This window comes from Cyanistes caeruleus, chromosome Z, assembly GCF_971803275.1.
Source record: "Cyanistes caeruleus chromosome Z, bCyaCae1.hap1.1, whole genome shotgun sequence".
Classification (NCBI taxonomy): Eukaryota; Metazoa; Chordata; class Aves; order Passeriformes; family Paridae; genus Cyanistes; species Cyanistes caeruleus.
The window spans coordinates 9,617,118-9,634,058 of NC_141732.1; the positions used below are offsets into that span (position 1 = coordinate 9,617,118).

The 16,941-nt window shown below is 41.9% G+C and overlaps 1 protein-coding gene across 2 annotated transcripts in view; it reads right to left on the minus strand.

The window, feature by feature from the left end:
* The window catches only part of MAN2A1 (mannosidase alpha class 2A member 1), a 118,478-nt gene extending 105,188 nt beyond the window's left edge, over positions 1-13,290 (minus strand). Inside the window, exons 1-2 of one of the 2 annotated variants that reach the window (XR_015280196.1) lie at positions 12,768-12,992; positions 506-766 (exon numbers count right to left, since the gene is read on the minus strand). Coding sequence is in view for 1 of the 2 variants with exons in the window: in XM_086867307.1 (XP_086723433.1) it covers positions 506-766; positions 12,768-12,902 (396 nt within the window). In the remaining variant the exon portion in view is untranslated. Of the gene's footprint in view, positions 1-505; positions 767-12,767 lie in introns of both variants that reach the window. The other variant, XM_086867307.1, reaches the window with a different exon arrangement.
* Between the last annotated feature and the right edge of the window lie 3,651 nt (positions 13,291-16,941).

Consider the following 16,941-nt stretch of genomic DNA (forward strand, 5'->3'; position numbering starts at 1 on the left):
AGTACAGGAATGTCTTTCAAAAGCGAACAAAGGAGTGAAGTTTTTTTTTGAAATTACTAATTCTTGAACATTCTTTATGTCCCCATCAAACTTCATCTAGATATATGCCCCTAAAAGTAAAATCTATTTAAACCAAGACTACCCACTATTTCCAACTTATTTTTTATCGGTCTTAGAAGAGTTTGGAGAAACTCAAAGCTATTTTCAAATAAATTGTTTCCAAAGAACTAATGGGACAATAACTACACCATGTTTTCTTTGGTTTCTTTTAAAAAACTTTTAAGCTTTCTCAAATGTTGACTCTTCATAATCATTATTCAATTTCCAGAGAATTTTTAAAAAAGATACAAAGGAACGGTTTCATAACATCTGCTAAACACAGCAGTCACTTCAACAATTCTATTATGTCTTAGTACCAAGCTTTTAGCAGCAACTTGACATTTTCAGAATTAAACACATAGTGACAGCTTAAACTCCAGCAGAATCAGAAAGGCATACTGCTTACCTGTACACCTGAACTGTGACTTCCACTTTTTGAAGCAAACAAACAATCCTCAGAATCAACTGCAAGCAGAACTGAAGCAGAAGGGAACAGCTCAGAAAGAGATCCTTGACTGAAGTTTATAGCCTCTGGATTTTTTTGTCCATCCTTTACTGATTCACTCAGATTGATCACAGAATCACGTATGTTTGAAATAATCTCATTATTTTCTGCCAGCAGGCGTTCTAAATGATCTATTTTTTCTTGCAATATTGAAAGCTGGCCCTAGGGGAGAGGAAGAAAAAAGGTAAAGTTTAATTATTTTTCAGAAAAATTCTTGACAGACCCAAAAAAAACCAACAAAAAGTAACAACAAAAATTTTATAACAGTGTGTGATCACATAAAAATTCAAATATATCTTTATTTTATATTTTACATAAAGACAAACTAATAAGGAATTCACCCAATACACGGAACTTCCTCTTTTCAGTACAAGAGAAAATAGCAAATGATACATTTTTTATCTATGCACTTGAATTCACAGCACAAGATTTAATCAGTGATACAAAGATACTCTTTAAAGTCTTATAGTGTCAAGTAGCAATTATATCTAATTCAACTTTTTTCACATCTTTCATTTTCAAAAGACTGATCTTTTCATTTATCAGAACATCAAACAGAAAGCAATTTTTTACAAGTCACTCACTTCATGATGGATTAAGAGGATATTGTAAACATTTCAAGTTTTTCCTGTACATGTAAAATATTTCAATAAACAATAAAGAAATAATATATTAATAATATATAATAATAATTTAATATAAATAATACCATAAATACCACTTTTCTGATTTTCAGTAAAAGTTGGAGAGAAATCAACAAAATAACTTTATCAGAGTAAGAGATCCCTTAACTGCCTGATCGTAGGAATAATCTGTATAATTGGACCATTAAAATAATCAAGAAAAACCCGTAAAAGAGACTAATGGCATTTTCAATTAGAAGGTCATCTCCAGCTGCCAAACAACTGGATTTTGTAGATATTCTAGAGAGCTCCACAAGAGGAAGGCTGCAGAACAACACCAGTGTGAATTAAAAGAAGCCAACACATCTTCCAGGGCAACTTGGAAGGAAGAGACAGATCCCACAAAGCAATTTAATAGCATCTAATCACTGTACTGCTGAAATGCAGGTGGAAGCACAGCCTAATAAGACGCCTCAAAACGCCACCACCTTCTCATGTACTAGCCACTGATTCCAAATTATTTGTGGGATGCTTTTTATCAGGTATGAATGTGTTAGATTTTACAGAATCAAAAAGGCCAGATTATTTAATATGATCCTAGAGATATTTCATCATTACCAGTAATTTCTTTATTTCCTCAGAATGACTTTAATGTAACAAGAAGTGACAAGAGAAGAAAAAATTCAGTCACTTTCTATTACTAAAGTTGAAATTAGACCCCAAATCATACAATGTATGACTAGATATTTTTGCAAGCAGCTGTCATAACAGCAAAACCTGCTGCAGTTTCAGGCATTTTACAATTACATTCAGCACAAATACCAGACAGCTACTCTGTGACTTACGATTTTAATGACTTTTTCTCAGCACCATGGCCTTACTTTCTTAGGTCTATAGTATAAAATTCGAAACAACATCTGGATGTGATACATTTTTTCCCTTCAACAGTAATACACTTGAAATATTTGCATTTTTCTTTTCAGCAATTGTAGCAAAGGATTAGGTCTCCTTTCTAAATGGATGTATACATTCTTTCAAATTCTACTGACTTTGTGAAGCCTGCAGAAATTTAAAAAAAAAAAAGCACAACCCAAAAACCCCAAAAACCAACAACAAAAAACCTTACCAAGAGTTGCCAACTAGTTTCTTTAGAAGGTGTTTTTAATTTTCAGATTATATGTTTTAGTATTTCTTTAAACCTATTAGTTTGTCTCGGCATTTTATGTGCTGTGTGAAGTGCTGATCACTACTTGTTGTTTATGTTTCTTAGATTGATACATACTGACAACAGTAAGGGGTTTTAAAATGCAACACAGGCAGACAGCTATTGCTCCCCAAAAAACCAAAAAGATATTTTGCCAACAGAATCAGATTAAGCTAATTGAGATGCAGAACCAACATCCTAGAATCCCAACAGTTTAATGATAAATTCTAGAAACTTATAAAACTGAAGAAATGAAAACAAGAAGAAATCAATATGCAGATGATGGAGCACTGGGAAAAAAAAAAAAAAAAAAAAAAAAAAAAGGAATGAAAAAAGAAAAAAAAACAAGAAACAGTCTGTAGTCCCATGCCACCTGGTGGCACAAAAGAAACAACCAGACTAAAATCTTTCAAATGCTGTGTTAAAGATACTGTGTGCATATTTACATGTTAAATTAATGTTTTCCTTTGCAGTATCTGCTGTTTTGAAAGTAAGAAAGGTTTCTCTATACAAAACCTGATAGCCTATTCTGCCAGTCAATCTAAAAATAACACATATAAAACAATATTTGATAGGGGCTTCACAGGCTGCCCAAAAGAGGCTCTGATCTTTAGATTCCTAGGAAGTTACAGTACAGCTGCTATCCATAAAAATCATTCCTGGCTTCACTGCATACAACAACAGTTCAGAGTTATCAAGTGTGCACGCAGCTAAAGCACTCACCTATCACACTTATCCCACCACTACCCACACTGTTTCTACAACTATAAAATCAGACAACTGTTCAATTTTTTTTTTTTTTTTTGCTTATTCATATATGTTGTAGAAGTACTTTACATCTTCTTACACAAAAAGTTTTACATTGCTTAGCAATAGCCTGTCAGCTACCTGGTCACAGAATACACCGCCAATCTGGTTTACATCACCTAGCCAGTTATATACTCTCCAGGATAACAGACACAGTGAAAACAAATATATATATACAAACCTCATAAAGTAAGTGTTTGATTGATCCTTCCACCAGCGTATACTGACAGTCTCTAGAAGACAGATATAAACTTCCTCCAAATTTGGAGGTCATGTCATATGTCATATCTTTAAGATACACCTTTCATTTAACTTATATTTTAAACCTTGAAAAATCTATAATAAGGTCTACCAGTTTACTGTTTATTATGTGACAAAATATTTTTCTTTGTAAACCAAGTTCCCTGTCTACAAATAGTGTAACCAGATGACCTTCAGAGATCAACAACTTCATGTGTTGCTACACATATCCAGAAATAATAAGCTGCAAGGTTTCTGCCAACCTAGGACACTGATTTTCAGAAGTCTGTTAAAGTATGTTACTTTAACTTTGGAGGTAGATCTTCTGTTATTTGGAGAAAGAAATCCTGATGAAGACCTCACACTGTGGAACATAACAGAGGACATTAATACAGAAAATCCTGCTTCATTTTCTGGAGACTGTGAGATACATTGTGCCTCTCTTCTAAAGCTTTTAAACATGCCGTGTGCTAATTCAACCTGAATGCAAAACATGAAATAAAAAGATTCGGTTAAGACTTCATGCAATACTCAAGTTGAAAATGCAGAAAACTGAAATTTTGAGATCATCAAAATGGCTTTGCTTTTAGTTGTGAAATGTCATATCCATGAGAATTAACTTTAAGAAACAGCAGTGTCTTAGACTAGAAATTGATTCCAGTCTTCATTCAATATGAAAATAATTCATGTTAGGAATCCATTCTCAAGGTGAAAATTTCACATGGATACAAATTATGCAAAAGCTAGGTCTATTTTCATTGCACATTCACCTTTGCTTCTTCTTAATTTTAAATAGATATTGCCTGTTCAATAGTAAAATTATTTTAAAAGATGAACTGAATGTGGAAAACACTGCAACTCTACAAAACAATGAATTTAGCAGATGAAAATAAATTCATTTTCAGCATTTTTAAAGGAAGGAAACTGTCAAGGCCAAACAGTACCAAACTGAACTTACCCTAAATCTGTTTTATCTTATTAATTGCTAGTAACAGACCAGAAAAACAGATTAAATGCATGTTACAAGGAACACTAAATAGGTCTAATTAAAAGATAAAACATAGATCCTCTCCATTACTAAAACCATACCCCAACAGTATTTTTTTAATTAAGTTTTCAATTTTTCCACACATTAAAGGGTGAGCAGGGAGATTTTTTTTTAACTTTTTTTAATCTGAGCAGAGATGTACCAATTTTACGTTAACCAATTCTGTCTGAAATGTTGGGTTCTGCATGGTTTTGTAGATACTGAATAGCAAAAAACGAGTCATAAATGTTAGCCAAACTATCCCTGACTTCACAGCATCAATTCTTCTCAGAAAAGAAGCAACCTTGATCCAAGGTTGAGAAATGCCTAACTGCACATAAAATTGGAGATACACTAAGTATACCCTAGTACAAGTGAAGAACACTAAAGGATGCTGTTAATCTACATACTAGTTCTAACATAAGGAAACTAAAAGTAATGTGAATCCTTTGGCCTACACAACCAGTTAAGAAGTTTGTAACAACTTGGTGTGCTTCTTTCTTTCATTTTTCTCTATCTTTATACACTGATGAATGTGTAAATAAAGATTTTATTAAAAAGCAATAAATCAAATCCTCCTTCTACTTCACAGCAAAGGAAGCACTTCTACAAGAAGCGCAAAGCGTAATAAGTCTACTGAAAGTAGCTACAGCTGCTTTGATAGGAGAATGGCATCACACAAGCAGCATTCCTGTTCACCACCCTTGTGGTTACACAGGGCTGATACTTAACCAACAAAATTTTCTATTGTGAAGGCAACACAGATCCACACACCTTCCTCCCATTGGGAACAAGGAGTGTCCACACCTGTTAGCTGCCCTGAGAAACCTGCCACTACCACCACATGAATCAACTACATAAACAGCTCCTTATGCTTCAGTCACTCTGAACCCTTCAGCAGTTTTCATGCCCCAAATACCTCAGAGCAGTCTGCTTTCCCACTGCCCTCTGCTCGTCCTTCTCTGTTTGCTTCCGACACTGGTCTGATTTGCAGCTCTCCAGAAAGGAGCACAGTCACACCCAACACAAGGAGGGAAGCCCAGTAACACACTGAGAGTCCAATGTGTTTCATTCTGAGGAAGTAAATAATGTTCAGTTTTTCCTGCCTAAACATTATACATTGCAGAAAAGATCCTAGTTGGAACTTTCATTTCCTGACTGAGTGCAGGAAACTTATTCTCTAAATGCAACAGCTTTCAACAGACAGAAGTGATCACTTCATCAGGAAAAAACAGCTAGCTCAAATAATTGAAAAGGGAGTATGATAGGGCCACAGATGAGATCTCATAGAAAGAGGCAGGCAGAGTGAAAATCCAGAGTAGAGACTTTTGATGTTACATGAGCTGAAATGTGGTTATTTGCATCCAGACTCAGCCAGCAACCACTGGGAGCTTGGTTCAAAACAAGCCAGAACCCACTCCCTTTCTCACCCACACGAACAAAAAGGAGACCACAGAGGAGTGATCAGTGTCCCTCATTAGAGGCTCTAGTGTACCAAAGAGCTGTAGTGAAGAAAGTGGAGCACCACAAAGGATGGAGCTCTCCAAAGGATGTGGAATTCGAGGTCATTGCCTATACATATTCACTACAGTAAACAGTGAGGAAACCAGACCCAAAGTCTCATTTTCAGGCTGCACGTAACCGCAGTCATCATAAATTTTCTATACCAGTCTTGTCAGGGACTATACCTAAGTACAGCTCTAGAAACCACATGCTATCTTTGCCAAAATCTTGATATAAACTCTGATTCCAGCTTACCAAGATGGTGAGACCGGAAGGCATTCTCTGTTCACTATCAGAGCACTGTACAGTGAACAGAATTTATTAAATATGCGATTAAATGGTCACCTCCTGCACAGAAAAAACAAGCAGGTAAAAGTTAAAAATGCAACCCGATGTACCATCAAAGCTGAATATTTGAGTACACTGTTTCAGCACATATTCTCTTTGCAAGGCAGGATAAAGAACAAAAAACAAGCATACAATGTATCAGTTAAAGGACAAATAAAAGTTTAAAGGCTTTGCTGATCCATGCAGAGGGTTTATGCGTATTTGTGACAATGAATAGAACATAAGAATTTTCTACCTTTAAAGTACTGTTCTAAGAAAGTTCACTTTAGAGAGATACTGGAATTCTTCTGAATTAGATAACTACCACAGTCTGTTCTCTTAAGAGAATGAGAAAGTCCTGATCCAAAGATGCAGCAGCCTGACAAATACATTTTAAAAAGTTGATAGACTTCCACATTTTGATTTATTACCAGAGGCAGCAATAACAAGAATGTTTAATGTACTATTAATACACAGATTTATGTTTGATGCCATTTACAGAGACAAATATAAGGCATGCTGTTAGGGACTACTTTTAATACCATCATCAGTGACCTGAAAGCAAGGAGAAAGAATTCTAGAAATATTCAGTTTAAAATCACTTACAGTGGAAAAATATTCACTTTTATTGACACGTTTTCTGTTCACCTCCTTGTTGACTCTCCTCCCTATCCTATGCTGAATCTTTATTTAAATGTCTAGCAGTACAAAAGTGAGGCACAACTTATCTGCCGTTAAGAGTAGGAACTTTAATAACAGTTATTTTCATTTGAACAAGTCAAAACTTAATGTGTTAGACAAAGAAAAGCTCAAGTAAGAATAAACTAGAAAACCTTTCTGTGTTTAGTTTATACAGTTCAGTTAGTTAATGATTCTAGGTAGCAGAAGGGTGTGCTCAAATATAGTTAAGAATTACTGATTTGTAGACTATGTATTCTGAAAAAGACATTTTGCTAAACATTTCACACCAGATTTAAAGACTGTAATTGAAGGAGCTTCTAATAGCTCCTGCTTGACTGCTACTTAGCCAGAACTTTACACAAAATGTGCAAGCAAGAAAAACAAATACGCTCTGTGAACATTAGGAAAACAAAGAATTGTTACTGACCTGTAACTATGTTCACAAAGGCAGCTGCTCCTCCTTTGCAAAATACTACAAACTGAGCAGAAGTAATCCTAGATTATCATTATTTGCACTCAAGATAATTTCCATGACATTCAAAGGCTTTCAGATTGCGAACTTACTAAGTGTAGTTAATAGGAACTTGTTTGTTTTTAAACAAGTCAACATGTTTCAAATACAGAAAAGTTGATCCCTTCTGTGGATGTCTTCACTCAACACTTAATCTCCTCCGATGTAAAATTCATAAGAATGCTAGTAAAAGTGTCCACAGTTTTTCAGTGCTCAGAGGTCAAAAATTCAGTACTTCTAAATTATGCACAACTTTAGTTACTGCTATTCACATTTTAGAGAGTCAAACATTTCCTAAAATACCTGACCATGCTTCTTCCAATACTTCTAGAAACAGGTCCTGTTCCTTGTTATATAACAAAGGTCAGAAAGCTCCCAAATGAGCTCACAAAAACACACCAGTAACTAAGAACATGCAGCATCAAAACACATGTATCCATACTCCACAGGAGTAATTGACTTCAGCTTCTTCACTATGGCAAAGTACACAGCAACGCTTTAGGTGGAAAAGGTGTGTATAGCGTATCTGGGGGGCATGGTACCTACCAGCATGAGCCCAGTAGATACTCCCAGTGGAGGCAGAGCTGCCCTACAGTATTGGAAAGGAATTTACTCCAGCAGAACCCTGGAGTAAAGCTCACCACACAGATCAGAGAATTCTGGTCTTTCTGTCATGAATTTGGTCCTAATTTCCTGCCACTACTGCTCTGCCCTACTGTGATTCCTATTTTGGCCAAGTGGTAATACTGTGAAATTATTGGCTAACTCAGACGAAATAACACCCCATACAGGAAACAACCAGCACTTGCAGTATTTATGCTGGAGTATCTGACACACTGTGTAAATGCCTTGAAAGCATGAATCCAACAAGAAGCTTTAGCAGTACCAACTGCCAGGACACTTAATGATTTGCTGGAAGGACATTGGAACCAAAAGAAAAAAACAAAAAAAAAAAACAAGCCAGCTACTTATAGAGGAACTGTACTGGACCACCTCCCTTTGACACAGCACAATCAGCGAGTTCATAAAAGCCATTAACACACATGAGATGAGAGTATGCTTCATATAATGGTGGTCAAAGAGGAAGGTGGGGAAGAAAACACAGTGGGGGCAAAGAGATCTTATTCAAATAACAGCTGATTAGGAAGAAAAACTTTAAGTCCATTAACCTACCAGAATCATAGTAGACTTGACTTTCAAAATACATTTCCAGAAAAAATATTTCACACACTGCAGAGATACTGTCCCATAAAACCTAAGCCAAGCCATGTGAAAAAGCAGTTAGAGGAAAAAGCTCAAGTTCAAAGCATTACCTGTCACGTAGTGACAGAGGATGATTCAATGTGATGTTGCTTCCCCTTGCTTAGGCATAAAATTCACTAAGAATTAACTTTCACCCTAAGACTACAGAAAGAGCATATATTTCTGATGCAAGACACTATTACAATCAAACCCTCCACTTATTTTTTTTTTTTAAACTGGACTTTTAGTATGTTACCTGAATGCTTAGGTGAGAGTCTTAATCAAAATAAATACCCCACAACCCACTAGACTGATTTTATTCTTCTATATGAGTCCAAAATCCAGAATAGATTCATATGGATTTACCAGTATTTGTTATTCATCTATATACAATCACACAAGTTCTACAAGGTAAGCTGTTTATGGGTGTCTTCTCAGACTTGATTTGAATGTAGCTTTCAAGTAGTAGCTATCAATGTAGCCCACACATCACTTGTATGTGACACTGCACAGGCAATGTCATAGGACTAAACACCACTTTGAACCTTCCTCAGCTCTGCACAAAATTCCTGAGAGGATATTGTACTGCTGCTAACAAAAACAATACACTCATCCCTTTTCCCACTAAATTCAACTAGAAGAATCTCACACAATGATCTGTACAGACAACTGCTACAATAATAACTTTGCACCTAATAATAATAATAACCTTAAAAGTGCACCTAAGACTATCCCTGCACCTTGAGCTCATCTCTGCATAATGTTGCAATATGGTTCCTAGCCTTGAGACAGGACACTAGGGCTCATCATATTCTGATATTTGTCCTGAGACAGAAGCATCCAATGGCTAGGAACAGGCTCAGATAGAGCTTATGATATGGTCATCACCAGAATAATATACACTTGACAAATAGGCAGGATCCACAAAGATACCTGCTGGAATTACAGAGGAGGGGTCAGTAAGCCTTGATCTACATGTACTATCGATATATACATAACATTATATATTTTTCTCAAATTAACGGTGGCTTCCATTCTATGGCAACATACAGATCTTCTGCTATTATGATTTAAAAGCACCATCAATGACGACAAGGTTATAAATCACTTTAGCTAAAGTTCTATTGTAGTTGCCTTGATGTCACCCTAGCAGAGATAGGTGTGGCAAACACTCACAGTAAAACTGACTATTGATGCCAGCTTTTCCAACACAAACACCAAAAGAGACACAAAGTTACTGCTGTGTCCCAAGCCTGACTATGAGTTCTGTTTACTACCACGGTGAAAAACATTTAAATATTTGGTTAAAGACACTAAGGTCATCTGTCCCCGGATAGTCATCCATCTTGCGAGAACTTGCCCAAATATTACTCCTACATGACAGTTTTGTTGGTGTCCTGAACCCTCAAACTAGTAAGTTCTGTAAGGACACTCTTGACTACACTGGCCTACACTTAGAAGCCTAAAAGAAGACTGAGTCTGATGCAAGCTGCCTTGAGACCACACAAAGAGAAGGCAACTTGCTTTAAAAAACATGGTAATGAAAGTGGAGCAGCAGTTCTAATAACTTATTTTATTATGTTAATGGAACTAGTTACCATGACACTTCGGGTAAATACAGCTGAATAGGCCATACGAGCTGAAAATCTCCCATCTTTTGTTCTGGTAGAATTCAAACAGAATACCTAGATAGCAAATGCTTATAAACTAAACAAGGGACTGCTTCCAGAAGTACCCATTTCTCCGAGCTAATTGTAAGCCACGTAGGTCAGAAAGAACAAACTAATCAATGTTCAACTTCTGGGACATGAAAGGTGACGTGTACTGTTGCCAGAACTTCATAGAGAAATAGCAGGGCACATTGCCAAATCAGAGAGGTATAGTGAATCAAACCAATAACATCTGAAAGAAAATAGAAAGTCTTAATTCCTTTTTCTAAGCTAAAAAATTCTGACCTTTGGCGTCAGAAAAGAGAAAGCATTCTTAAATCAACACTCTGCTGCCACAGTTTTTTACAAACAAAAACAGGCTGAAGGTTTTACATCTGTGGCTAGTTTCACTTAGAGTACTTTGAGCTCTGGCAACACTGTACTGACACAAACAACTTTTTGTCAGCTTAGGCAGTAGTATTAAAGTGTCTCTTTCATATATTTCTGGAGACTTCTATTCCACTCTTTATCTTTTGCATTTATTTTAAACTGATGTTCTAAAACTCTGAAAGCATTGCTAGGTGTCAGAACTTTTACAGTTGTAACAAAGTGAAACATTTCTACCACAGGCATAGCAAAAGGAAATGACAAAATCATATGAATTTCATCCATAACTTCCTCAAAAGACAAAGCAGTAAGAAAGGAAAAGGTAACTGTTCCACCCAAAGGAAGGACCAGAGAAGTTTCTCCAGTGAGAATCAGAAGCCTCAAAGAAATCTAAGCATGGAAAAGACAAAAAAAGAAAACACTCATTGACTCTTCTAGAAGACCAAGGGGAGGGAGGAGGATGAAAGGAGTAACGTGTGCCTCTAGCTGACTGCACCATCTAGAAGGAATAGGCCTGAAAACAGATCAAGGTACCAAACCCACGGTCACAAGAGGTAAGACCATGTCACACCTCCGACCAGGATTACACTGTAGGACAGGAACAGACAGGACCTTCAACTGCAAGACACTGACAAGGGAAGACAAAACACATCTAATAAATCTTTCTTGTTTGCTCAAATATTTCAACCCAAAATCTAACACTAAAAATAAAAAAACCCACACTTTTATGAGTTTAACTGTTCCATACCTCACCTGCATTAAACTTAGCTTGTAGAAAAATGACAGATTAAATGATTTCCTCACATAAGGTACTGCCCATATCCCCAAAGCAGCACTTGTACTTAGCTGTTACAAGAGTGGCTTGTGGCGTTACCCTCCTGCTGGAGTTATACATTGAACAGACACAGCTGCTGTAGCCAGTCTTGTCTTGCTCCACTTCTCTTGTTCTCTTACTTCCTGCAAAAACTGAAGGCTGACCTCTGAACTGTATATTCCTTTATGAAGGAATAAAGGCAGAACAGATCTACTCTCTTTCTTTACATTTAAGTCGAGGTCTTTGTCTTACCATTAAAAAAATTATATCAATTATTACTTTTGCACTGAATGAAACAAGAGAAGTTGTAAAAGAGAGATGATTGTTACTTTTTAACTAAGCTTTTAGTCTCACTCCAGTACTAAACTATACTTTCATGCGGTATGTTTCTAATAAAAGTAAAAATAAGTACCGTGCAAGCATAAATAGGTTATAACTTTGTATTCTATTCTTTGGGGTTTTGCTGAGGGGTTTTTTTTTTGTTTTTTTTTTTTTTTTTTTCTATAAGAACACACAGCTGTGTATAGCCAGCAGTATTCTGCCGTTCAGCAGACCACGTTCTCTCTGAAATTTGTGTTTCTTTTCACGGGAAAACATTGCCAATTATTAGAACAGAACCACGACGCACAGCTTTTAAACTTCTCTGCCAAGCAGCCAACACAGGGAAGTGCAGAACTGAAAAACTGCGTCGTTTAATCATGAGAGGAGCAGTCGGGTCAGCCAGTTATGGCTCCAGCACGGCTCAGCGGAAAGGAAAACAGACACCAAGTCAGCGTTTCCCCAAACCTACCTGTTGTTGACACGGCTGAGGTCCCGAGTTCTCAGCTCTCCCCGTCCTGCCCGCGCACGCCCCGCACCCCGCGGAGCCGCTGCATCCGCAGCGCGTCCCCAGCCCGTCCCGTCCCGCCGGGCGAGCTCCGCCAGACCCCGCTCCCGGCTGTGCCCGCTCCCGCCGCAGCCCCGCGCCGGGCCGGCACCAGCGCCGCCCGCAGGCGGCCCCGCTCGGCCCCCACCCCGCCGGCCCCGCAGCCGCTGTGCCTCGGCGCGCCGGCAGCTTCGGCAGCGGCACGGCCAGGGGACGGTGGCGGCGGCACGGCCGCCCTCCCCTCCACCTCCGCCCGCCGCGCCCCGGCCGCCGCCCCTCTCACCTTGGGGAAGGTGCCCTCCCGCCGGGGGCTCTTCGGATGGTCGAAGTGGCCGCGGTCCAGCATCAGGTACAGGGAGAAGATCACCACGCAGAAGACCGCGCTGCCGAACACCGTGAACTGCCGGCTCAGCTTCATCTCCGCGGCTGCCGGGCCGGCGCCGCTGCCGCCGCGCTGCTCCCGCCGCGGCCGGCGCACCCGGGCCCCTCTCGCCGCCCCGCGATCGGAGGCGAAAGTTCTCCCGCCGCGGCGGGGACCCCAGTCGCTGCCGTCCCCGGAGCGGGGCGACCCAAATCCTTCTCCGGAGAAGTGCGAGAAGTTGCCCCCGTCACTCCCTTCCCCCGCCCGCCTCGCCGGGGCCGAGAGCTGTACCGAGACCCCGCCGGCGCGAGTGAGAGGAGAGCCGAGAGTTTCCGGGAGCGGATCGAGTTCGCGGGCAGGAGAGCGCCCAGCGGGGAAGTGGCGGCAGCAGCACCGCCGGGCCGACCAAGGGGCGCTGCTCCCCGCTCCTTTCCTCCTCCTTCTCCTCCACCGGCCGCCTCAGCAGCCGCTCCGCTCCCCCTCGTTGCTCGCACGCGACACCGGAGTCTGGCACCTCCTCCTCCCCCGGCCGGAGCGCTGCTGCCGTCGCTGGAGCGCCCGGAGCCGCAGCGAACAAGCTCCGCGCCGAGAGAGCCCCCGCCCGCCAGCGCCGGCCCCGCCGCCGCCGCCGGAGCGTCGCGTCACGGGCGCGGCCCCGCCCCCGCCGGCCGCACCGCCCCGGCGTTCCAGACCCGCGGCCGCCGCCCCTCCGCTCTCCACGAGCAGGGGCAGCCCCGCTGCCCGCCCCCCGCTTGGCGCGGCGGGGCCCTTCGGGAGAAGCCCCGCAGCCGCTCGGAGGCGCCGCGCAGCGATGTCCTCGCTGCTGCCGCCGCCGCCCCGTCTGCGGTCCGTGTGTGGCAGCCTCCAACGCGGGAAGCGAAAAGGCTGGAGGAGGAAGCCAGAGGACGGAAGGGAGGGCTGTCTGTCTGGGGACTCCGCCGTTCTGCCCACACCTCGCGGCGGCAGGGGTCTGGAGGAGAGGGAGTGCGGGCCGTGGGGAGACCTCCGGTTGCGAACGACCCCGGCATCCGCGTTGTTCAGCAGAGCCCCTCCTCAGCTCTTCTGTGTGAACCCTGTTGCCCGCTAGCACCATTAGACATGTTTGTGAGCCGCTGCCAAGCTCCAGCTTGGGTCAAGCTCTTCTATGTACGAAGAAGTAAAATGTTTTACCATGCTTTCATGCGAAATACCGCATGTTCCTACAGGAATGGGTCACAGCTGAAACAGGCCGGTTCATGGAAGGCCATTGAGGTTGTGCCCTCTGTTTGGTATATTTTAGCTCCAAATTTTTACAGATTTAATCAACTTTGTCTGAAAATGTGTATGCCTGGCATCTGCTCCTGCCCGGTATTTTGAGGAGCTACTTAAGATGCACTGGCTGCCATTGAGAATTAGACACATCCTGGGAACATTGTGTGTGCTTCTTTATAAAGGACTGTTATTGAGATATGCACCTATGCCTTAAGGCCAGAATGTATGTGTTAGCACCTCTTATTTTATTTTCTTTTGCCTAGAATATCATCCCCTTTTCCACCCTGCTTGTTCCCTGCACCTCAATTGTCAAAATTGTAATAGTACACAAAATTTTGGCAAATAAATTTCAGTGAATCTTTGCAGGAGCCAAGAAGTTTGTACCATTGCTAAATTTTTCCATGTCTGTAACTTTTTCTAATGTCTTAGAGAACATACTTCAAAGTCAGATCATAATTTTCCATTTCTCCCACTGGGCAAAAAATTGAAGTGCTGGATTCCATCTTTGAAGAGCAGTAAGGACGGCTGCAGTCACTGGGTACGGATGTTAAGTGCTACTGTAGCTGCTGAGGGGAGGGGAACCTCAGTCCATCCATCTCTTACTATTTTGATGGCAAGGCAAAAGATCCTCAGGGCCTAGAGAGAGACGGCAGGAGCGAGAAAACTCCTGAAGGGCAGAACAAAGGAATTCCATCCACTCTGGCCTGTATGTCAGCTTCTGGCGGGTGGGGAGGGCAACTTAATTGCCTCTGTGGATACAAGTGTCCTGTCCTATTGAAATACATGTAACTACCTGGGGATAGATGAGGAGCCAACCAAAGGTTTATATGTCAGGATTAAAGGGAGGGCAGGGCAGGTGACATAAGGATGAGGTTCTGCAACAGGCTGCCTGTTGGTACCCTGGGCACAGAGAATTTCATGCTTTCTGTGCTGAGAGGCACAGAACCACAAGAGAACACTGTGTTTGACATGAGGCCATGGAAAAAGCTTCCAAAATTGCTATCAATGAAACCATGAGTGTGTCATTTGAATAGAAATGTGTCATATCATTTGGAGGAAAATTTAGACTTTAAGGTTTTAGAATATAGTAATATGTATGCAACAAGAGGGAGGTTTTACAGTGTTAACTTGCTTAGTTCTTTCTCCTTCTCCTTCATGGATTTTAGTAATATTGTGTGATTGGATAGAAAAATCTGCAATGTGGAACACTGGCGTTTGGTTATTGGGTTAAAAGTAAAAATAAATTAGTTGGCATTTTGTAATTGGGTAGCTGACACTTAAAAAGCTTTGGAAAGAGATACCTGAGGCTCCATTTTTTAGACTGTGAGCTTAGTGTGCAGATGAACATACTGTCTGTGAGAATGTAATATAGATAAGGGAAAATAACTGAGACTGAACAGGAAAACCGTCTCTCACACCCATTAATCCCAATCTTGAGGAAAAGAACCCAAAAGACACTTTTTACAAAGTGGTGCTCGTCCTGTGAGGAGCTTAGGGTCGGGACCTCCCTGAGTAAAAAGAGAAAAAAGAAGGCAGCAGAAAGCTGGAAAAATCTCTGGGAAAAAAAGAGAAAGCAAAACGACGACACGGGGATCCCCAGAAGCTGGTGAGAAGGAGGAACCAGAAACCCCTGCTGCTGGACGGTCACGGAATAAGGGAACCGAGAGGAACCATCTGAAGGCAAAAGTCAGGTACGCTTCAGGGTTAATCATATTTAATTACGGGAAACGTAATGTCCAGATCACAGATGCCTTTAATCTCCTAGAATCAATGATAAAGGAGCGTCCCATATCTGTCCCAAAAGAGCAGCCGAAAGATCTCTTATCTTGGGTACACAGCCAATTTCCAAAAGCAGACCCAGGGGGTAGGTGTGGTGCACATAAGCGAGGTACTCGCGGTGTCCCAAAACCACCCCGAAGAGCGGAAGGCAGCGCGGGAGGAGCCCGGCCTATTCCCTCTCAGGCAGCGTGAGGGAAAACCCCAACCCTGCAAAGCCACTCCCGGGGACTCCCTGAAGTATTTGTGACCAACCCGGGGGAACCCAGGGAACCCACAGCAGACGGAGAAGAGAGAGCGAGGAAGGACAGCTCCACCGCCTTTCAGGAGGGGAGCGGGGAGGGGAGGGTGGGGGTCAGCCACGGGGCATCTCAAAGCGGCAGGCACGGCTTTGCCACAGGTTTTAAAAGCTCCAGACACGGCTTTGCCCCAGGCCAACCCGGCGGGGGTCCCTCTCGGCGCTGCAGGCAAGCCCCCCGCGCAGGAATGTGCCCCCCCCCAGTTTGAACTCGGCGCGGACGCGGGCAGTTCCCTGAGGCACTACTGCACGTGCCCAGTACAGCAAGCTGTGCAGAGACCTCACTGCGCATGCCCGGACGGAGACCTCTGTGGAGCATGCGCACTGCCAGCGACGCCATTTTGTAACCACCGAGACTCGCAACCTCCAACAACAGCGGCTCCTCTGGCCGCCTCTATCATTGCAGGGAGGAGAGCTGGACGAGAGTTTGATCCCCAAAAGCACAAGCACAACAGCGGGATAAGGATTTTCCCCCAGGAGAAGAGACAGATCTGCAAGATGCAGGTTCCCCGGATCCAGGAAGAGACCCATCGAATGTTAAATCAAGGGAATTTTCAGGAGGAAGTTTAAAATCAATCAACTGGGTTGAAGTGAGAAGAAAAGCTTTAAAGGGAGGAGATTTCGACCTAGCAAAAGACTAGTTTATAGCCTTGCCAATGCTCCAACACAAAATGAGATGAAGGAAACTCGTGGATTTTTTATCTTAGAGATCCCCAAAACCAATCTTTACAATGCTAGAGATGACATCATAATCAGAGCCAGAGTGAGATT